General features: G+C 34.1%; 1 protein-coding gene across 21 annotated transcripts in view; it reads right to left on the bottom strand.

The window, feature by feature from the left end:
• The window catches only part of DMD (dystrophin), a 1,272,535-nt gene that overhangs the window by 690,375 nt on the left and 558,304 nt on the right, over positions 1-23,856 (bottom strand). For all 21 annotated transcript variants that reach the window (XM_065049958.1, XM_065049956.1, XM_065049960.1 and 18 more), the window contains 6 exons: positions 22,604-22,774; positions 19,954-20,136; positions 18,349-18,483; positions 17,445-17,594; positions 9,272-9,433; positions 1,045-1,155 (listed from right to left, as the gene is read on the bottom strand). In XM_065049958.1, the coding sequence (XP_064906030.1) occupies positions 1,045-1,155; positions 9,272-9,433; positions 17,445-17,594; positions 18,349-18,483; positions 19,954-20,136; positions 22,604-22,774 (912 nt within the window). The remainder of the gene's footprint in view (positions 1-1,044; positions 1,156-9,271; positions 9,434-17,444; positions 17,595-18,348; positions 18,484-19,953; positions 20,137-22,603; positions 22,775-23,856) is intronic.

Below are 23,856 nucleotides of genomic sequence, written 5' to 3'. Positions count from 1 at the left end.
TAAAAATAGGAAACAAAGGGTAGGAATAAGTGGTCTTGTTTTTCTTCAGTGTGTTTGCATACACTAAGTTCATACTTAATCAGGTTTTCTTCCTCTTGTAACACTTCAACTTGATGAAAATCAAGTCCTGTGGGAAGCTTGCAATGGCGCATCAGTATCTATTACAACTGGTGTTGGTCAATACACTAAAAATGATATAGAAAAGAGAGAGAATGACTGTATTAATGGCAGAGAAAATTAAAGCCATCTGTGAAGCGTCATTGAGGGATTGCACAACACTGAGGATCTGTAGGAAAAAAAGGCAAATTACATTTAATTCACCCCAAAATTAAGTAATGCACATCACAAAAGAAATACTAAGTTTGTTATACAACAAGTGAGATATAAATTATCTATTAGCACTCTCAACTGAGCTGTAACAGAGAACTAAAACAGTTACATTGTATACTTATATTCATCCCAAACAGTTTTTTAAAAAATCAGCTCAATCCTTAAAGCAGCCAAAAAAGCAAAGTGGGAATTTGAAATAATTTAGAACATCGAGAACAAAAAAAGAAAACACCTGTCACAGTATAAAAGTCATTGTACGAAGCTATATTGTGCCTGAATAACGTGTGAAATTTTGGTCATCTCATCTCAATAAACTATTGGTAAAAATAGGAAATGTATAAAGAAGAATGAAAGGATAATAAAAGCTAAGGTCTCAGTATGATTTAACATACTAGTCAGTCTGGAAACAAGACAATTGAGAAGGAGTAAAAATCTGTAGTATGCAAAAAGTTGACCAGAAAATTATTGTCAACTGTTTCTCAGAATTCACAAAGAAGGTGACATCAAGTTAGTCTGTTGTACAAGGAAAACAAAATGAACAAAAGGAAAGACAACTTCACATAACATTCAGCTACACTGTGCAACTAACTGCAAAATAAAGCTGAGGATTCCAGCAATTTACAAGACTTCAAAAATAATTTAAATGTGATAATGCTACTCATGCTGTTTGTTTGCGTAAGTGAAGGAAAAAGAGAGGAAATAAAATTTGTATACCTGTGCCACATCAATTTGGGAAAGCACTCTTTTAGCAGCATCTTTACCCTGGTTTCGTTTCTTCATTTCTTCCAAACTAATCTCATGGCTTGTTAATTCAGATTGTATTTTCTATTGAAAAACAAAGACACTAATCAGCAGGGTTTAAAGAAAATGTTTATATCGCTAATATTATTTGGAACAGTTGAATTTGAAAGATATTAAACAGAAGTACTACACTATACTGGATGATTAGATGAAATAATTAAAATAAATACTTGTTCAACACCCTGTAAATTATTCAGTTTAGTTTATCTTGATCATAATAAAACCTTCTCCTGCTCAAATGTATATAAATGTGACATTGTCACAGTAATGACATCATCTCCCTAAGGAAATTGTGCTTAAACTGTAGGCAAAAAAAAAAAAAAAGATTTATTTCTTCTGAAGGAAACAACTATTTTCGTTGGGAAGAACATGAAAAAATAATCATAGAAAAGAAAAATTCAAACAGGAAAGTGACTTGCTTCACTACTCTTGTTTCTTATTTTCACAGTATCATTAGGCAAGTTGAGAGGAAACTGATCAAAGTACCCTAGATGTATAACAATATCTTCATCTCACAGTTATATCTAAAATGGTATACAGAGTGTTTCAAAAAAACGGACCCAGATTCAAAGCAGTATATTCCATGATGACAACATGTTACAATTACACAAAAATTGACTGAGGGGCTCCTTGTGCACTGGGAGAGGCATCTAGTGGTATCATTGGAAACTCTATGCCCTGCCAGCACTTTGAAATCATAAGAGTTTCATTCATGGGCAGTTCATCATTGCAGAGAAAGAGTGATTTCAAACTGGGTCCAGCTTTTTGAAACATGCTGTACAATACATGTAGTTAATTAATACACTAATTTAATCCATTTTGTAACATACTTTTCTGTTTATTTCTTTCTGCAAAACCAGTGTGCGATCATATCATCACAACACAAATACCTGTCTTATTGGTTCACCATTGCTTCAACCTTACAAGAAAGAATTAACTTAAGCAGTGTTGTCTAGTGCAATGTAATGTAAAAATATTCCTGTAAAGTATACTGATACAACATAATATAGAGTGATTCACATATTTTTATGTTTAGATGGAAAGAAAATGAGAACCTGTTATTAGCAGAATTAGTAGACAAATACTACTGAGAACAATTACCTTATGAAATAAAGACAAGGTATCTTTCTACCAGGGAAGGTATTTGAGGTCATTACTCCTCCATGAAAAAGGATTTTTGATTTAACTTTTTTATTTTTCTGTGGTACACAAGCATTTCTCAGATACTCTAAAGACTAGCTATAAGTTACAATATATGTACACGCATTCATCTTACACAACAGTAACTTGTAAAATATGAAAACTGTGTAGCTCAAAAGACAACAAAGAATTATGCAAATTAACAAAAGGGGTTTTTAAATTACAATGTGTTCCTTTAAAGTTTGATTATAAGTAAAAATGAATATGTAGGTATTTTAAATCTAATTTTCACAGGTTATTAAGTACAAACCTGCATACACTTTATGTTGTCTACTTTATAGGGGTATTACCTGGTTATAATAACTTGTATAACATTATAATGTCTTCTATATCACATAGAAAGCAGTTTCTCATAAGTTATATTGCAAAATGTATTAAAGCTTAAGAAAAAAACTTACAAAAATATGGAAAACTGTTAAGTCACTATTAAACTTAATTGCAAACATGTGTATGAGTCTGAATGATTTAGTGCAATTTAGAGAATCAAAATATTTTTCTGAAGCAAAGTATTTGTAAAAGTGAAATGAGTGACATAGAACTGCCAATTTGGATGAAAGTTTTAATTTAAAATTATCATAACTGTATTTTTTCTATTTTTCACATTTTGATTTCTCATTGCCAAGGCTCTATACTGAATGGCCAGCAGTATTTGGAGCAAGTAAAAAAAAAAAAAAAAACCTAAATATGATGTTTTAGTTTGAGAAAACAAAGACGGTAAATAAAAGGACAACACAATCCAGGAGAGAAGGTTTATTTAAGAGTTTATTTTGGAGTATTTATTTTCTCCTCGTCTAAGTTTAAAATTTGCCCCTTGAAGCGTGCTAGAATTGTAGCAGGATTATTTTCCGTGTTTGTGCAGAACACAGACAAAATTACTGGTAGTGACTGAGCGCTAGTTAGCTCCTGAAGCCAAATAATTTCTTGATGTCTTGGAAGTCACAACTGTATATGCAAGGAAGAAGCAAGTCTGAATGTCAGAAAAACATAATATATCATATCCAGTATTTCAACTGTTTGCTTCTGTATCTCATCAATTAAGCTATTTTTGCTTGTATTTTCTGATTTACTTTGTTCAACCTCAGAGTCACCCTGGAAAGTGTATAACTGAGCAGTTCTTATCTGAATAGGTCAGAACAGTACAGTACAGATAAGACTAGTATTTAAGCAATTAGGTATTAGGAGACATTGCATGGAGTTTGTCCTATTTTACTTTTTTAAATTGCTCTGCAGGACAGAGATGAAGCATCACCTACTCTGATATCAAAATGCAGAATGAGAGAGAACAAACACACTATGGCAAAGCTTAAAATAAAAGTCAGTAAGGTTTACAGTAAGATTTTTTTTTCTTTTAATTTTATTTGCCACTCACTGATGTGCATAGGCAGAAAAATGAAACCATTCCTGAATAGATATAATTTATAACACCTGCCTATGATGTCCCTTTTCATTCAATTTCAATATGACCATTTTAACTTTTTTGTCCATTTTGATTCATTAATTATTATATTGATGGCTTCTAAACATCCACAAGAAAACATTAATTTTCTTTTTCCATTTCTCTTATTCCCACCTCTGCCTTTCTTAATGGTTCCTGTACATTTTGTCTTTTAATAAAGAGTAAAGATTGTCTTCATTTCATTTCTAGAACATAATGATATAATGTATCTAACTAATAAACACTACTGTGCCTACATTGTATCCTACAGGTTATGGATTCTCATCTTCCATCACTGGAATTTTTTCAGAAAATGTATTAATTTGCATATTTTTATTTATATACATATATAAAAACTAATGTATAAAGCCTAATTATATTTACAAGAACAAAGACACTGATTGTGCCTATTCTCATGAGGATCACTTCTAGAACAAAAAAAATTCAGTCCCAGAGGCACACAATGCATTATCTCTCTTAATTTTTAGAAAATTTTAGTCAATTTTTAGAAAAAAGATGAACAGTGAAATGCGGAGGGTCTTGCTATGTTGACAGCAAAAAAGAGAGAATTGGCAGTACAGCCAGTTCTTGAAAAAACCTTTCCTACCTTGAATCAGAGAAATGAAAGCCAAAAGCAATTGTCACAAACCTAACTGCAATCTCTTGCTTTGAGATCAGCATTTAGAGAAAAGTTAACAGGGCATATAAACAAACTCTGTAACATTATTTGCAACAGAAAATTTAACTAGAAGGCTTGATTATATGCCACTTCCAATCAATGCTTACTACCATAATTCGAAAATCAGTCATTAGATTTACAAGGAAAAAAAAAAAAAAAAAAAGCCAGTCAGGAATATCCAGCAAAATCATAACAATGAAGAGTATTTTTTGGGGGGTAAAAAAAAAATCAAACAAAAAAACCCAACCTTGTGTATTTAATTAGAAGGAAGTGGTTTATTCATAACCAGTGAATAAAAAGGCAACCCCGTAATATACATGGAACTAAAATTGTGGACTAATGGCTGAAAAGACAAGATTAGATGGAGTGTATATCTAATATGCAAACACAGATTTTAGTATCATTGACACTGAAAGGAATACACTACAAAAACAGCTGACAGTTCCAGCTAATGTTATAACAGCTAGTTAGAAAAACGTTTGATAGACATTCTGGAAAATATCCTGGTCAAACTGCTTTCTCAAGGCAGGTCATAGATACCATTTTTCACCCCAGAACTTGGAGAAACTTCTCATATCTTATGTCTGCTCCTGAAGAAGGAAGAAGACCCTGTTGGTTCTGCTACTTCAAGAACGGGAGATATATATTACAGTGCACATTATCCTCCATGACATCTTAATTTCATGTTGCTGGACTTCATTGTATTGTACTGTATTAGTTGCCAGAAATTCGTAACACAGGGAGGAACTATTTTCCAGTTAATATTGTCTGCACCACCAAGATGAGCAATTGATAAGTTCTCAAAAGCTGGATATATTCAGAAGGAGAAAAATGTGAGACATATATCAACACATTGCAAGGTGGGACAGAGAACACTGATGTCGCTTGAACTCGGAATGAGCAACAACAACTCTTAGACAAGAATTACAGTTTTGGCTCTCCTGAACTGCAGAGAATAGCTTGCCAGCTCTCTTAGGTGTATAAGGTTTTTCGATTTGTATTTCTCTAAATATTACTTAGCTAGCCTAACAACTCTCAAGAATGGTGCTCAGTTTAACCTAAGTTTTGCTTATTTTCATGATTGCTATCAACACCTAAGGAGTCAGTTCTCAGCCTAATGTATGGAGAAAATAAAACATATAGAGAGCATTCTGGTAAGTTAATCTTCATAAATGGAAAGATTATGATTCTATCAAACATAAAAAACCTATCTGAAACAATTTCAGAACTGTTAGTGGTTAGCTTTGCAAATTCTGAAAGGGTAAACAAAGTACCAGAAGATTAGAAAAAGGAAGTTGAAGTACCCATCTTAAAAGAACTAAAACAATATGTGCCAATGATGTCACTACTTTGCAAAAAAAAGGTGGGAATGACATAGAAGTCAGTCTCAACAAGAACAGCTTACTTAGTTTTGGACACTACTCTTCAAGAAGCATTAACTGAAGAGTCCAAACGAGAGAGGCAAATCTTCAGAGAACAAAAACATGACTGATAGAGAAAGACTGAGTAAGCTGGACATGACAAATGCAGATTAAACACAGTTAATGCAGTGTTCAGATGCTATGGATATGTATATCGTGTGAGAACATGTATAGTACAAAAATCTGCATAGATATTCAAACTTAATACATAATCAAATGTAAGCTTACACTTCTGAATAATGCTTCCCAGTGATTCCCTCTTTGACCACTGATGTACATGTCTGTACAAAAAAAATTCTCACAATTTCCATCAGATGAATAGTAAATGTAAATAACTTTAACATGAGACATTTTACTAAGTAGACAATTGTGAATTCTTTGTCCCAAAATATTAGCCTGAAGCCAATGAAGCACGACATTATTCTTGTCAAGTAACACATTGCAGAATAGAACAACTCTGCTACTGTAACATCACATTAACTTTGGTCTTGAACATAGCACAATGATATTTTAATAACAGATTAATAACCATCTTCACCTAGAAAGTAGTCAGGTGTGTAGAGCTTATCATTACAAAATGGAAATTATTCAAGGAGTTTATTGAAAAGGCAAAGTATATTACTTTTAGTATTATCAGAAACACAATATTGTTCGTTTATTCTCCACATTGTATTTTACAGAAGTCTAAAGGCAAAACGAACAAATGACTTGTCACATGCAGTTGAGAAGTGAAGTAAGTGTATTTTCTGCCTCATAATATAAAACACCCCATGTAATCTCTCAGACTAAACAGAAGTTCAAAGTAGAGATTCTCTCGCCCATCAGAAGTTATTTAATAACAATAACAATAATTATCTGAAAAATATTTTGTCATATAAATGTAATATTTTCAGTACAGATCTATTTTCTTCCTGTCAGTTAAAGGGTATTTGAAAAAAAGTCAGTAACTGGCAAATTCCTGTGATGATGAGTTTTTTCCCTGTATTTTCATGGTAAATTTAGAGAAATTAAAGAGACTTCAGCTGGGAACATGAGATCAAACATACAAGTAAATAATCTTTCCTACTGGAGTACTGTTTTAGACTTTACTCGTTCCAGCTTTTTTCATCACTACACCTTGAGGAACCCGAACTGATTTATCTGTGTGGTTGCTATCAGATTGTTCTGTCTGAATACAGCTTCTTTAGTTGTACTTAAAATGAGTTGGCTGGCAGTCTCTCTAGCATTAAATTCTCAGTGCCACATGGTGGAGTAAGAATCACACAGAATTTACATTCACGAAATGATCCAAAAGAGTTCAACAACACATACTTAACGTCCCTTTTTTTTTTTCTGTCAACTTCATGAATAAACTAAACTGATCATTTCACTTAAACAGATGAGCTAAATATAATTTTGTTTTCTCAGGTTCATTTCCAATCACGTGAACCAAAGATTATTCCTCCTATCAATGCTCTAAACAGAATAGACTTTTTGAAGCAAACACGCAGAGCTCCCAAACCCTCAACAGATTTCTGATTATAAATTCTCCCATATGTTGTTTTAGAAATGCAATACATACTGCTGAATGGTTTGCTAAATCCCTCAGCATGGATAAAACTGACCCATGCCCAGAAACAAACACCACCGACTGAAAGATTCCCATTCCAGCTGTGCAGACACTATTGTTATTGTATATGAATGAACTATTTTCTGCTCTGTCAAAGAGCTGTGCCAGTAGAAGCTCCACTGAAGATGTGGCCATTTAGTATGTGCCTATTGTGCCACTGGTTGGCATGGCCATTCACTAAAGGATTGACTCAGTATATTTACCCACATAAAATTGATTGTTTATTCTCTCTAACTCTAAGAATTTTAAAGAACTTCATGACTGAACTTAAGAGAACTTCAATATTTGCATTAAATCTTTTTTTTTGTTGTTTTGTTTTCTTTTCGTTAGATCCCACCGGCATCTTAAAATAAAAACATAAAAGAGAAAATCTCAGAAGTCTCTATGCTGGTTTTCTCACAGTGAATATAGTACAATCAGACAATAAAATCTCAAGAACAATCTCAAGAACAAAAACAAGCTCTTCAAAAATACGGGGCTCATATTTTCCTATTAAAGTGTGCTAATTAAGGTTTGATGAGTTTTGTGCATCTTCAGTTAAAGTTCTGAATTACTTCCTTTTACAGAGTCTGTAATCATTGCCAGCACTGTACCTGAGGACGCACATAAACCAGATGTGCTCATGAGATAAATGAAGCACCATCCTGATCCTATTCTTATACTGACATAAATTAGAAGCAAATAAATTAGAATCCATTTTTTAATAAGATGACTGCAAATCTGATCCCGTTTTCTAATTTTTTTTTAATTCACACACACAAAAATATCTGCATGTACGTATAAACACACACAAAGCAACTGAAAGGTACATCTACCTACATTTTAATTCAAAAGACATGAAAACCTTTATTTCTAAAGGAGAGAAGACATGATTTTCAGGGCTATATATGTACAGTTCTGAATATATTTAACATTGTCTAAGCTACTCCATACAAGGCACTCACTTTTTAGAATTATTTAAAATTCCACAGGCACGCCAGAAAAAAAACACAATTAAACACCTCTTCCAAAATAATTATAAAGCATTCATTTTCAATTTCCCTGTAGACTTCTTTGTTTGTTTACTTCTGTAATATGACTTCCTAAATACAGGTGGAATTTACAGAAAAGTTGCTGTACATAATATTGTAAATTATTAATAACTTTATACCAGAAATGTTTGGTTTTATTTAATTTGTATTCTTACCATCTTAAAACTGCAGTAAAGCAGATGTTATAGAAGAAAGAAAGAGTAAAAATGAGAATTATGTGTACATTTTTATTTCAAAGGCTGAAGAAACCGTTTCCAAGGAACAGGAAAAGCTGTTTCTGTTAAACTTACATGAGCAGTAAAAACTGAAATATAAGTACATTTATGTGCATCATTAAATAATTAACAATGTTGTCTATGTTTCAATAATTCAGTAACAATCCCTAGGCCAGGTAATCAACTTTGTAAAAGAGCCATCTAAGAGTAGTGAAGATGATGAATTTCTTCTTTCTGGGATGGGAACCGGATTTTAAAGAGTCACAAAGTTTATCTTTGTTGTTTTAAAATTGCTGTGTTGACTTCCATGGCATTTATAGTTCTTTACATCTTCTGGACAAGTATATAATATAAATCAGAAGGAAAATTTGACTTCACTAGAAGATAAGCGTGAACTTCTCAAAGTAATCCTACCTAAAATTTACTTGCACTTTCACGCTGATCATGTTGCAAATCCCCATTATTAATATGAGGCTGAGGGACAACCAAACCCTCTTTGGTTGATTGAGAAAACCAGTAAGCATATCAGTGCAACCTGTATATAACTTACCTGTGCTTCCTGAGGGACCTGTGCTGCATCAACTCTGTCTGCAATGTAGGCTGTCAGCTGTTTGTCGATAGCAGAAAGGGACTCTTGGATTAAGCGGAGGGTTTTGTCAGTCTCCTGGGCAGACTGAATACTCTGTTCAAGGGTCTTTTGTCTTCTCACGGCCTAAAAAAAAAAAAAAAAGCCAATATTATAAATATTCACAGTAATAATGAAGAGAGTATCTTTATCCCACATTATTTTAAATCAAAAAATGCAGGCTAAGAATCAAAAACAGTACTCCTGGTTTGTGCTCATCCACCTTTTTGTATGATAGGTTGCGCATCTTTTTGCCACCCATTCAGTTCTTTTCAGTAAGAAGCAAACAAACAAACCCCTAGAGTGCATAGAGAAATTCTAAAAAATGCAGGATCCTGAAACACAAATGCATGCATTGAGGATTCCTATACAGAGTGAAAGTTGGCAAAGCTGCATAATAACACCATCCCGATAGTGCAGTCTTTCATTCTGAGGCATAGCACTCCTCCTGATCTTATTATATAATTCAAGAGATTTTGTTTACTGAGAATAGGGTTACTGTCATCACAATCCCATCCGAGACAATCCACTTCAGTAAGTGAAAGGGATAAAGACTCTCTTGAGAAGGAACAATCTTATATGAAGTATAAATAGCTGTCTGGAACAGAGGCAATGCCTACTCTGGACAAAAAGAGAGGCAGAACCTTGTCTTGTCTTGTTTGTGGACTTGCCCAACCTGTTATCACTCTAACCATAGTCTCTTGTAGCGTAGCAAGTTGACTCGTGCTTCTACACCACCAGTGCCAGTGCCACTGTGGGTTGCCTACCACCACCTTTTACACAATCTTTTTTTCGTTATGGTTTACTAAATCAGAACAATAAATTCTCCTTCCAAATTGTCCTTAAACCACACACATATTTAAACTCTTGACATATATGGGTTAGTTTTAACTATTCTTTGTAATGGTTCAATATGGTATTTACCAGGTAATAAATAACCTGGTACTTTCTTCCATGTGTTGTCATGTCCACCTGTGGATTCATATTTTACTTAGACTACAGCTTCTGCCTAGCAGAGTTTATGCTTTATACAGAGCACATAGTAATTATCAACAATCTAAAATGCAATATAGTTTTTCTCTGTACAAGCCTAGCCATGCTGTTGACCACAAAATGAAGTGACTTTCTTTGACATGAATTAAAGACGGGAGAAGGCAACCACTTTTTAAACAACATTGGTAGGTGTCCTTCCATTTTTCAAGTCAAATCAGACTTTTTATCCTTCATGAGCCATCTTTAATTTGATTTCATACCTATTATGAAACTCTTGCCTTGAACAAAATTATCTCTCAGCAATTCAGTGAGAATATTTGATATATCTGTACCTTCTTCATAGAGCTCAGATTCTTATAGAGTTTCACATTTAATGAATGAAAAAATATTATTTCTTGTGAGCATTCTTGCTAACTGTTCTACTTAGTTAAAGGATAGTGATCCAACCAGTATTTACTATATTTGTGTTTGTAAGCTACTTTGTGCTATTTCAAAAAGAGCTGATCAGATAATCTTGTATCACTGCCAGGGCCAGGAACCTTATGTAGAACTGAGCAGCTTTACATATCAGACCCACGCTGTCAGTGTTACTGGAAGCACCTGAGCCACTAAGGTGTTACTACAATACCAAATGAAGCATAAAACCACAGTAACATCACAGTACAGTACAAAGGCTTGCTACTTAAATGACTTTTACCTTCATCTGATTTGAGATTTTATTTTGAAAGGTTCTCACCCTGTTCAAAGCAGCACGGTTAAAGAACATGGCTTCCATTTACCTTGACACTCCTTACGACTAATTTGTAAGCCTGGCTAAGATACAGTCACTGTCAACCTTTTCATTTGCATCACTATACAGTAGATTGAAAGACACAGATCAGAAACATGGTAACTAGCTTTCTACAGCACACAGGTAAGGGCATCCTCCTGGAAGCATGGAAGAAAACCTCTCTGCCTTTACTGATCTCATTGCATAACTGGTAAGACTAATCCACATGCACAGTCCATTCATTCAGAGGGTTTTAGCGTTCTGATGTTCAAAACAGCTCACCATTTAAAATAATACACTGAAGAAGTTCCATTCTTATCAGTCATTAAAATAAGTGCCTTCACTTTCTGGAGAATTCAATATACTGGGCACAAATTTGGTGCTAAGTCCTTCTGAAAAACTACTTTTATCGCAATACTTGAAGCTTTGAACGTTTGTTAAATGCCGTCAGATGCTAACTACTATTTGCATACAGAAAAATTTGCTGCCATCCTCAGGAGCAGCCTGCGTGCATGCAATGAAGTAGTTATCACTGCATGGAAACTCACAAAAAAATCTTAAAACTGTATGACAAATATGTGGTTATTGAAAAATTGTCATCTCTATGCTGATATTAGCAGAAACTGTATATCAAAATCTGGTTTTAGAATACAACTGGAAAAATTAAAACATTCCCAAACTTGATCAAATACTAAAGCAGACACAACTAAGAAAGAATTACAACAAATCCTTACCTGAGTCTGACAGAAATTTTATGGCTGGATTTCAAACAAATGTAAAGTCAGATAAATATATATGCATGTTTGTTATATCTTTGTATGTACACAAAGTCAGTAGGTACATACACACACAGACAAAATATACTCCTTTCATTGTCCTCAGAGAGAATTTGGTTACAGCCTGAAAATCTGTGTGACATTTTGCATCTTTCAAGTGAGGTGAAAGTACATCTTTTCCAAAAACTGTGAACTGTTTAGGTGAATGGCATCTTCACAGTTGTGATGATTTCCTCAGATATAAACGGGTGCTGCTTTAACTTTTTTTTGTTTGTATTGCTTACTGGGAACAGACCCCATCCTGCACACTCACCTAAAGTCAAGCCTCTGTCCCAACCCTGTTCAAGTCACACAATAAATGTAACAAAAAAGTCTTCACAATAATGTTACAAAAGGTACAATGCACTCATGCAGTGTAAGATATTTCTTCAGTACATAACACCTGACTCAAAAAACCTAATCTTGTTCACTAAGTAGGTCCCTGGCACTATCACTGGCATTGCAGAATACTTATCAATTCAGTCAAGGGGAATGTCACAATATGGAAGAGGATTCTTCCTCTCCTTCAGTAGAAAAGAGGGTTACTGAGAGATGTAAGCATTAGAGAGCTGTACAAAAAGGGCAGATGCACTACACACTTACATCTGTGAACCTGAGCTTCAAATTTGTCCTTAAAACTCATATGTCTGTGTGTGTGAAAATCTGTACATACAGATTTTTAAAAGATGTGAAAGTTGAAATTTTATATATCTAAAATACAAAAATATTTTAATTTATGATGTTCTGGTTTTATGAGGTTTGTTTTGGCTTGTGGTTACTTTGTGTCTGTACACTGTTTTGGGGTTTGTTGGTTTGTTTTTTGTTTTCTCTGGGAGATTATGTTTTTTCTGTTCGTCTGTGGAAGAAATAGATAGTTTAACATTGCACTGTATAAATGGGTCTGGGAACATAACAGGAAGCTCTAGCTCTGCTATCAGATCATAGTCGATAAAGCTGAAGGCTTTGGTCTCTAAAGGGAAGTGTCCGACAGTTAATCACTAAACAGGATATCTCAGGATAATAACCATTTAATTATTTCTGAGCCAGTGAAATGTTGATGACTGTCAAGGAAAATAAAAAGAAACAAAAATATCTGCTGTTAGGCACTATCCGAATGAAAGAGAAAAGAAAAAGGAATTTATGAACTGAACTTTTTATTAAAGTCTCTACAGGATTTTATAGATTTTTAGTTATTTTTTATGACTATGCATAACATTCAATTTTTATGATATGTGGTATTGCATAAATCTGTCTACAATTTAACAAAGATCAATGGTAAATGCATAAAATGGAAATGCTGCATATTACCCATATAAAATTCCATATTAAGAAAAAAGCTGCACTGAGGGGCTGGAGAAAGGAGAGCTGGAGATGCTCAAACTTTTGCTTGTGACTGGAGCTCATTCTTTGATGTTGAATATTATAAAGCTATGTTTATAGACATTGCCACTTTTTCTTTAAATAATACATTTAATGTATTTAATGACATTAGTCACACATGCAGTTACTAATATGTTGGTTAGAGTTAAAACCAAGTAGAGTTTTGTTTTTAAGGCAGTACTCATTAGCTGTGCTGTGGGAGAAAAACAGAACAAAACCTTTTGAAAATTATGGTACTTTTACTACAGGATATATTTATTTAAAATGCAGAAGAAAATTCATTAATCAGCTTATAAGTTACAGCTCATGGAAAGGGGTCTGTTAAGAAAGGCAAAAATATGTCAGCCCTTTTTTGGCTCAGTTATACTCTCTATTGAGAAATTTTACTGCAGAGCAAAAGTCAGAAAATGTTAACTTTAAAATTCCTTTTTAACTTGTTTAAATTACTTTAAAATTTAACCTGATTCTTGGTGTTATAACAGTTGTATCTCAGATATAACGGGTGTTCCAAAAATATGGACCAGTTTCAAAGCAAGGTGATTTCAAATTGGGTCCATCATTTTGAAACGCCCTGTATTACAACATCCCTATACATTTTACATCCAATTGTTAATGTGTTATTATCTGCTTTTTGTTTAGAATTTTTAATATCCTACAAGCTAGAACTAATTCTTCTGTAATTTCTAGTAATATTTCACAGTGTGTTTCTAAAGTAAATGGCTACAAATATTTGACCTTTCAGCCATAAAGTGATACTCATCTTTGATCAACTGTATTCCAAAACTGGAAACTATACCAAGGAGCACTTTTTTTTATCTCTTTAGGTTTTCACTGCTGACAGTGCCTCAGAAGACTCTTAGAAGCCTTCAAAGCAATCACGTGGAGATGAGGCATGATTAATTCTTTCTCCTCTTGAGACGAGAAAAAACAGATAAACTGTGTCAAATGATGAATGTGTGCTCTTTTAAAGAATCAAAGGGTAATCTTGAGGGGAGTCCTAAAAGAAATTAAGAGACAGTCCCCAAGAATAAAAATTGAATCTAGTGTAAAGCCCATCTGAGCAATAATGTTTTATAAAGTTTTTTTGCAAGCATAGTCTCAAGAATATCCAGCTGACATTTTTGAAGTTTGCTGGGCAGGATGTAGATTACTTTCAGCATTACAGGGGATGATAACCACTTGCCATATTAGCTTGAAGTTCTTCAGGCAGCAGTGTTTTTTAGATCCAATATATAGAGCTGTAAGTGAATTAGTCCTTGAAAAGTACAGATAGGGTATATGTTGCTTATCGACCAACCCCAGATGTTCAAAAGCAAACTAAACACACTCAGTCTTTGTTAACTAAAGAGATAAGGCATATAAACATAAAGCCATTATCTGCCTTTAAAAATGAATCTCTATCTCAGTAGCAATGCTGCATTTTCCTGCAGCATCATTCATATGGCAGTGGTTTGGTTAGGCTGCTCTATTAGCAGTGAATAAATATTTCACTTATTGCCTTGGTAATTACCTGCACAATTATTCAAATAAAAATAAATAACTTCACCACATCAGGATAGCCTATTAGCCTGTCTGAAGTCAAGTGACCTTGAACACAAGCTAAATAGTGTTATATGCCTGCTATGTATTTTTATGCGAGTAGAGTGCATGCTGTTTGGATTTCAACAGCACTATGCAAACAGTGCAGAAAATTCAGTGTTGGCAATCTATGAAAAAAGGTGTGTGAGACTTCACTGGAAAAATTAATAAAACACTTTGTTGTAGAAAATATAGAGAAAAGAAGTAGCGTGACCGAGTAATTCACAATTGAAATAGTTTCTTTACAGTTCTTATATTCATATACAAATCTCACCATTAGTATTTGACAACCAAATATCAGATCAAGCTTTCCAAGAACAGGGGAGGGGGGTAGAGGGGCTTCCCCTCTCTGCCTTTTGTTTCTATTTAAGATAAATTGGAAAGCAGTGAATACCTTTCTAATTTATTTTGCTTATATACTCATCCGTATTGTGTCCAGAATTTTACAAATCTTCATGTTGTGCTTTCCACATTTAACCCCTGCACCAGGCAAGAATTTTGATTTAATGCCTATTATTGTGAAGACTGAATATGATTCATCTATCACTCAGCAAGATTATTTGAATGTTCAGTTTTCACACACTGGCAGCTGTCTGTAAATTCACAATTTTCTCCTCCAAGTCAGGAAAAAATTTACAGATACCAAGAAGAAGAATACCACGGAATATATCTGCTATGTTTAATTTTCCATTATGACACTGCCCAGCAATATGGGACTATGTGAATGCCTGCACTGCACCAGAACTACCAGCATTTAGTTAGGAGAGGTAACCAGGCTCTTTGCCTCCCATCTTTTAAGTTGAAGCTCAGAACAGCTGAGGACGCTTCCTTAATTTTTACTGTAGTGTTTTTACTTCCACTGTTTTCAAGAACATTTCAAACACTACGAAAGAAGCAAAAATATTATCATTGTCATGGTAGACTGATATCATTCTAACACAGCTGCTTCCAAAAATCTTCACTTCCGCATCATTTATATAATCAAAATTGAGTAAGTTTGACTGGCTTTGTAGCTCATCTTTGAGCATGTTCTGGCTCCATTCATAAAGAAGGTCTCTGGGTCCTTTGCTAGGTCTTTCCCTAATAATTTCTTTTGGATCTTTCCAAAATACTAGATCTTACATCTTCTTAATATTTCTCTTCATAGCTCCAAGATTTTCCTTCTGAACAGTAATAGCTCAAAAGTTACAAATTCATATATGAAGCCAGAAGTCCTCCATGAGTATCACTATTCATGTATTTGTCCTGAATATAAAAATAATAACTTAACTGCCTTGTTCCTCTATCTTGCATGGTTGCTCTATGTTTATTTAGAGTTTGTCTCCACCTCTGTTACTAGCAAAGTACTAGCAGTTGAGTTATTTCCTTACATATCCTTTGGTCATTTTAAAATTATTTGATGAATTCTGTTTGGTCCTGCCATTATACACATACACACACAACTAGTATTGGTACACACAAAAATATGTTGAATAAACTCCTAGTACTAAGGGCAAATATTAATGCACAAGTATCATAGTTTTGAATTGATTTACTAGCAAAAAAGTACACTGTCCCACTAGTGGGATCTGTCAAAGAATTAGTAAAAGTTTTTTGGCTGTTATAAAGATCGCTAATCTAGCATATTGCTAGACTTCAATCTCCCGGTGCTAAACATGTTTCTATATTGAAGTGTCTTTACAAAATCTTTCACTGATAGAAACATGCTGTTGTTTAGTAAAAAATACATCTATAAGAGAATGTTACTTTTATATTTAATTTTGAAAACAGTTTGCTTCTCAGTAAGAGTTTTGCTAGAGAAAGCATCACTTAATATGCAATTGAATATAAAAGCAACTAGACAGTCACTTCAATGCGTGAATTTTAGGATTACCTATTGCACTGATTTTGTCTGGGATGGATTTAATTTTCTTCACAGCAGCCTATACGGTGCTGTGGTTTAGACTGGTGACCAAAACAGCATTGATAACACAGAAGTTTTAGCTATTGCTGAGCAGTGCTTGCACAGTGCCAAGGCCTTCCCTTTCTCACTCTGGCCCTCCCAGAGAGTTGGCTGGGGTGGACAAGAGTCTGGGAAAGGACAGAGCCAGGACAGCTGACCTGAACGGACCAAAGAGATATTGTGTACTGCATAGAGTCATGCTCAGCAATAAAAAGGGGTTGGAGGTAGTTCTTACAAAATTGTCATTTCCCAGTAATTAGCTGGGCATTAGTCTCCTGATGGTGAGTGATTAGTTTTGTATAACTTGCTTCTTCCTATTTTTTTTTTTTTTTTGTTTAATTTCACTTATTAAATTGTCTTTATCTCAATCCATGAATTTTGCCACTTTTGCTGTTCCAATGCTCCACCCCATTGCACCAGGAGAGGTGGGGAGTGGGTGAGTAGCTGTGTGGTGCTTTGCTACCTAATGGCGTTAGCCCACCACTCCTGTGGTTTAGGAACTAGACCAACAAAATATTTTTTTTGTTCCTCTTTATTTTTCTTTTTTTTTTTTTTTTTTTTTTAATGGTACCAGACTGTCAGTGGAAAGACATGGAAAGACAGGTCAAGTATTAAATATACCTCTTGCTGAAGTTCTTCCCATCGAGTGTTGAACTTCTCAAGTTTTTCATTGATCAATTCATCCAAAATTCCACCATCAGTTAAAGTCTGAGCCAATTCCCGAATCTGATTGCGATTATCTTCTGGATGTCTCATTAAACGTTCCAGAGACTGAAACAAGGTCAAAAAAGTAGTTTGTTTTCCTTTCTGTGAATAAAATTCTACAGAGCAATCACAATTCCTCTTAAAAATATAAATAAGAAACTTGATATTTCATACACATTAAAGTAGAGAGAAAAGATAAAATTACCTATGTCCTATGTCTTAACAACCAAAACAAAGAAAGATTTTTTGCAAAGCAATAAATTCAGTGCTTGATTTAAAACATGTGGACTATGACAAATTACTTCGGTGAGACTTTTTGTGTACTTAAAAAAAAAAAAAAAAAATTAAAAAAAAATTGCTTGAGTACCTGAATGGGTGAAATTCAACAGCGAAAATGCATTACCAATGTAACATTTTGTATTTTGATCGGCTAAGAGTATTAACTTAATTTGTAGAAATTTGAAAGGCTCCATGAATAAAAATTAAGTAGTAATAAGCAGAGTTGTAGTGCTAGGATGAATGTTTGCTCTTTCTGAAGTCTTCAACATTTTTATGACTGGCCTAAGTGAGGCCATGTTTTTTAAAACATGTATTTTATTGTCATCAAAAAATGTCTGTGACATCAGGCATGATACATTTAATTACTCTGTTTCATTTAGGTGAATTTGAAATCAAAAACTCATTTGTTGAATCAAGTGAGAACAAATATTCCAAATATTATGCATCTTGCTCATGTGTAATGTTGATTCATAGTTTGTTTTAAATGTAATGTAAAATTTATCAGTACATGTAATATGATACTATTTAAGTCAGCACTTACATCTAGAGACTCGGAAATCTCTTCTGCACCTCCCTGGATATTTTCAGTTGCCTTGAGTTTCAGTTCAATCTCATTCAACCATTTATTCTCTGCATCCAAATATGACAATAATTCACGCCAACACGCCCATACCTCCTGATGGAAAATAAAAAAGCAAACAACATTGAGATTGAAAGACTTACAGCTAAATTTAACTTAACAAAACATTGAAAACACTGCATCCCCAAAACAACATGGTTGATATCTGATGGTTATGGTGTGATATACTTGATTTTTTCCCAGTATTTATGTGTTCCAAACAAATACAATACACCAATGAAAACATTTTGATTAAACAGAATAGTACCACAGAATATACCATGTAAATGTGAACACTTCTGCAAAACACAACTTGAATCTTCCATCTCATTTACTATTCACTTTACATGCTTTTCTATAAAATTTTAATAATTATTTAAGGTACAGGTTTATAAAATGTCTAAAACTACCACTTTCAAGAATTTTGACTGAAATCTCTACAGAAATTAATTCTAAATCACATTTAGTGCAATTTACAGACCACTTAAGTAATAAAGTATTAAACATAATGTTGTAAATGTAAATGAACTTATGTCCTTATTCTCCTGTAATAAAATTATTGTCTAATATTTTATTTTCACAGTGTCTGAAGACACTTAAATAAGCAGGTAAAAATGGCACTTTATCTTCAAGCAAAACACTTCAATGATCACAAATCATCTTTTCAATATTCCTTTTTGTTTGTAGAGCTTAAAATAATTTTATTGAGATGCACTAGGCTGTTTATAGATCAAGTTTCTCATAGTGCAATTCACCTCACCTAACTTTGGTCACATCAAATATAAGTGTCTAGTCTAGGAGGAGGTTATAGAGGGATATTACCACACAACAACAACACTGATGATCAGGCAAAATACAGACTACCAGCTTAGACTACATACCTAATTCTCCACAGTGAAATTTAGAGGAGATAAATTTTACTAAGGCATATAATTGTCCTGTATGAAGATAGCTATTGCAAATTTGTTCACAACAAAAACATACCTAATTTACTGTGACCACTGTATAATATGCAAATAGTCCTAGGGCAAGAATCTGAAATGGCCAAAATGGCAGAGTCAACTCAAAATGCATGAGATATATTCAGCTTGCCAGCAGATTAAATGCTGTTCCCATGCTGAGATAACACCACCTGTCCAGCTTCAGGGCCATTTAATCAAAATCCTTAGCCATGAAAGAAAGGGGCTTAGAGGGGCTGGTGAAGACAACATTGCAAGGTTGCTATAGGAACCAGATGCTTGGCTTAATCTCAAGAAGGATAAGGACCCTGAGCAGCTATTGCTGTCTCCCACCTAAGAGCCACATCTGAGGGTTGTTTGTTTGTTTGTTTTAATTTAACTCTCCAGCATATATGGTTCTCAACAAGATTTAGGTATATGGCTCATACCATGCGGTATTGGGTAAAAGGCTCATAAAGCGAGAACAGCCTTGAGCGTCTCATGATCCAATATGATAATACATCTTTGCTCTCTACCATACTTCTGCGGTTAGAAGGGCTATAAATACAGGGATAGACAAGATACCAACCTCCAAAGTCTTGCACTTTCCATTCAGTCGGCTGCAGAGTCGCTGGTAGCTGGTAATTAGAACATCAAGTTCCTTTTTCAAAGCCTCATGAGCTGCAGGTGGAGCCTTTGCTATAAAATTATTCACAGATTCAGTAATAAGCTTCACTTTCACTTCTTTCTGCATTGCTTCCTCCTTTGCTCTCTACCAAAAAACAAACAAACAAATAAAACAGAAAAAAAAAAGAAAAAAGTTGTAGTCCTGGTTTAAGAAGGAAGCTGATTTCTAGTAACTCCATTAGAATTCTCTCTGGCAGAAGTCAGTCAGAGGGAAAAAGGAAAAACATCCCAACAGGAAAAAAAAAAAACAAAAACAAAGTAACAAACAAACAAACAAAAAAACAAACACAAGAGACATTTAATTCCTAGACTTTCTAAATTAACCTTGAAATCATCTTTTATTTTCTTTTCATTTTGTTTCCAACACACGATACTCAATACAATATAACATCTTCTCACAAATACATAGTTTCCTGGAGGTATCAGAATAGTAAAACATTTCAATATATTTTTTTTTTTCCAATAAATTCTTCAAACATCTTTTCCATAATACTTTAAGAATCATAAATGAAAAAAAATCTGTTATGTTACAAATTCATGTACCTAGGTAAACAGCATGTACCTGGCAAGCAGCAAGACAGAAGAAAAAAAGAAAATGCTACAGATTTGCCCTTCCTTGACACTGTTATTAGCTTCCATTTAAAGATAAATTGAGAAAATATATTTTTTTTCCACTGTACATTTTACACTTTTATCAAAGCATTAATTTCTATTTCATTCGCTCACTTTACAGAGATAGAAAAATCAGTGCCATTGTTCACCACCAGTGAATGTCAACCTAAGATGAAGAAAGGAAAAGGGAGCATTCTCCCAAACAGCGTTAAGACCTGAGGCAGAGAAGTTTCACAGAGAACAAACACAGGAAATCAAGATCTGAGGGACACAGAACCACAAATATGTGGTGAATTAAAACCAATAGTTAACAAATCATATGCAACTGATCTGGAGCCACTAACCTGACACTTTTCCCCCATTTTAGCCTATGTCACCAAAACAACTATTCAATTCTGAATTTTCTTCCTCCATTTTTTGCTACTCTTCCCCTTGTTACAGTGCCTCATTAAAAAAAACCCATATATATATATATATATATGTATATAAAATTGTCATACCTAGCATTGTTTCCTCTGACAGCCTACAATGGGATGATGTCTATGACCAGAGACACATCACTACTGAAAACAGAGTGATGGTATACATAATGTTAGCAGTGTGTACTGGTCTTGACAGGAATTTAAGATGAGAACTTCTTGGCCTGAAGACAGTAAAAGGAAACCTTGTTCCCTACAACCTTTTTTCTCCCTGGGTCCAGTGAAGTCCACAAACCAGAATAATTGGGATCAGGCTGTCACTGCCAGAGAAAGCTCACTAGGTTGCTCTTGGCTTTCCCCTTTGCTAGCTGTCAGAAGAAATGGGCTGCAGGATGAACAAAGAGTTCTGGCCCAGATCTTGCCTGTTGTGTGAGAGGAGGGGTCGCTGCAAGGCTCTGGGGAAAATGACCATCAGGAGCAGGTGAAGGAATGCATGAGAAATGATCTGGTTCTCTGCACAGATCGAGGTGTCATAGTTTAATATCCCTGTACTTCAGCTGGAAGTACAGAATATGAAATTCATGGGGGCTGTCTAAAACTGTATATTTAACCTATTTCATTATGCAGTGTAATGTAAAAATTTGAGTTGTGTTAGTTAATTACTAAAGAAGAACTGTGTCTCTAGAACAGATGTTTATTTTTGATATATTTGTCTCATTTACAATGCATCAAACTTGTTCCATATATTTCCATATATTCTGTATTTTCTGACTAGCATTAAGCCAGTTCTGCCAGTAAGTAAAGAGATCATCAGTTGCATGGTCATATATTGTCAAACACTGGCAAAACTCTATGGACAACAAAGAGTTTGTGAACTAAGTTTTGAATAGATAGTCAAGGCTATGTAATCTGTCTTCCTGAATTGCACAGGTCAAACAATTCACCTATGAAATAAAAATCAAGCCCACATCCAGTGGCTGAGAAACAGTATATTTGAGCACGTATCACACTCTAGTGTTTTTTGGTTTTTGTTTTTTTTTCCAAAGGCCGTATTCATTTCACATGAAAGAAACATTACTTAATTGAGACAAAAAAATATACTGTTTCTATACTGCTATATTAAAGAAATAAAATAATAGATCATGAATACTTAGTATATACTAACATGCACCCTGAAGTACTAATTTTTTTTTATCTCTCTTTAATATAAAGACAGAAAACAGACTTTACTCAGTTAACTGCTGCTAACACCTGATTATTCCTTAAGTAACATTGTTTAAGCTGCATCAAAATCAAGTATCTAATAAAGCAAAGAGAAAAAACCACAATGCACTACTGTGAAAGATTATATTATCTTCCAACATATTCCAAATAGAAATTATTTCAAGCCGCCTACTTCTTCAATTTAAGGCTAACAAGTAGATCTAAAAAGGCACCTTTCTAAATGGAAGAGTAGACTTTTTTACAATGAAAACATCTAAAGCACTTTAAACACACATTAAGGAATTAGCTCATTTTTACCTTCAGTTCCTCAACAGCTTTCTGTAATTCATCAGGTGTTTTATACTCAAAATCCCTTTCCAGATATTCTTCCTCTGCTTGTGTTATCCATTCATGCATTTCTGACAAATCTTTTCTGAGACTCACAGTCTTATCCAAACCACCTTTTAATGCTGCCTTCTTAGCATAGGCCTTTAAGAAAGAAAACATTACATGGTACTTGAAGAAAGGCTACTGTACAAACTTGACAATATTTCAGACTGAAAAGAAACAAATTCAGTCCTACACCAATAACAATGATGCAATTAGGCAGATATTAACAAGTAATTCCACAGATATTAATAACAGGTAATTGAGAAAGTATTACACATGTGTATGCATTCTTTTGTTAGTGAGTCACTGCCGTGCAGAATGAGTTTTCAATGGTCCTATAGCAAGATTCTATGCCACATGCTGAGGTCCTCAGAAAATAAATCTGAAAAAACATCACTCCACGACTATCTTCTAAAAGATGTTAAGAGAATCATCACAGGAGATCTTGAAAGTGCACTCAAGCATAAAATCAGAGGCTTTTCAGCTGTAAAGTCAGATAACCTTCAAACCAGTTTGAATACAACTTGCCAGGGAACAAAGCAAAATGCATATCTTTATTTTACTGATGAACTAATTATTTAATCACTCAAAAAGGTGTATATCCTAAAGAGAGGTAAATTAAAAAATAATCTTGTACTGGAAGAAGCTATTTTAAAGGAAAAAATACTTTTCCAAATCCCTTGCCGACCACTATATAGGGGTCATATAACTTATACAGCTCAGGTATAGAACTAGATGATCTTTAAGGTCCTTCCGAACTCAAACCATTCTATAATTCTATGAATTGTGCATCAACTTCTTAAAATAGTGTGTAAATGATTAAGCCATTGGCTGAGCCATCTTTCAATGGTATAAAGAAGTTTGCAACAAAAACAACTAGTTGCACTAGAGCCATTTTTCAAAGTTGGGTATGCCGAGCTGATGGCTCTGATATCCTGCACTGTGATGCTACTTCAGTAAATGTTATTTTTGGTATCATCAGGAGGAAATGTGCCTTAGTATTTGTGTTTTCTGATTGTTACTGGTTTCATTACACACCCTTGAGGACTGGCTGTTAAACATAAATGTTGTACTGCACAAATATTGTTTTACAGAACAAAAGAGAGTGACAATAAAAAAAGTCACGTTCAACAAGTATGAATGCAGAAACATACGCGGTCCTACTAAATTCCCTCTTCCTC

This window comes from Columba livia, chromosome 1 (assembly GCF_036013475.1).
Source record: "Columba livia isolate bColLiv1 breed racing homer chromosome 1, bColLiv1.pat.W.v2, whole genome shotgun sequence".
In the NCBI taxonomy this organism is placed as follows: Eukaryota; Metazoa; Chordata; class Aves; order Columbiformes; family Columbidae; genus Columba; species Columba livia.
This window is presented reverse-complemented; position numbering and strand designations above follow the sequence as displayed.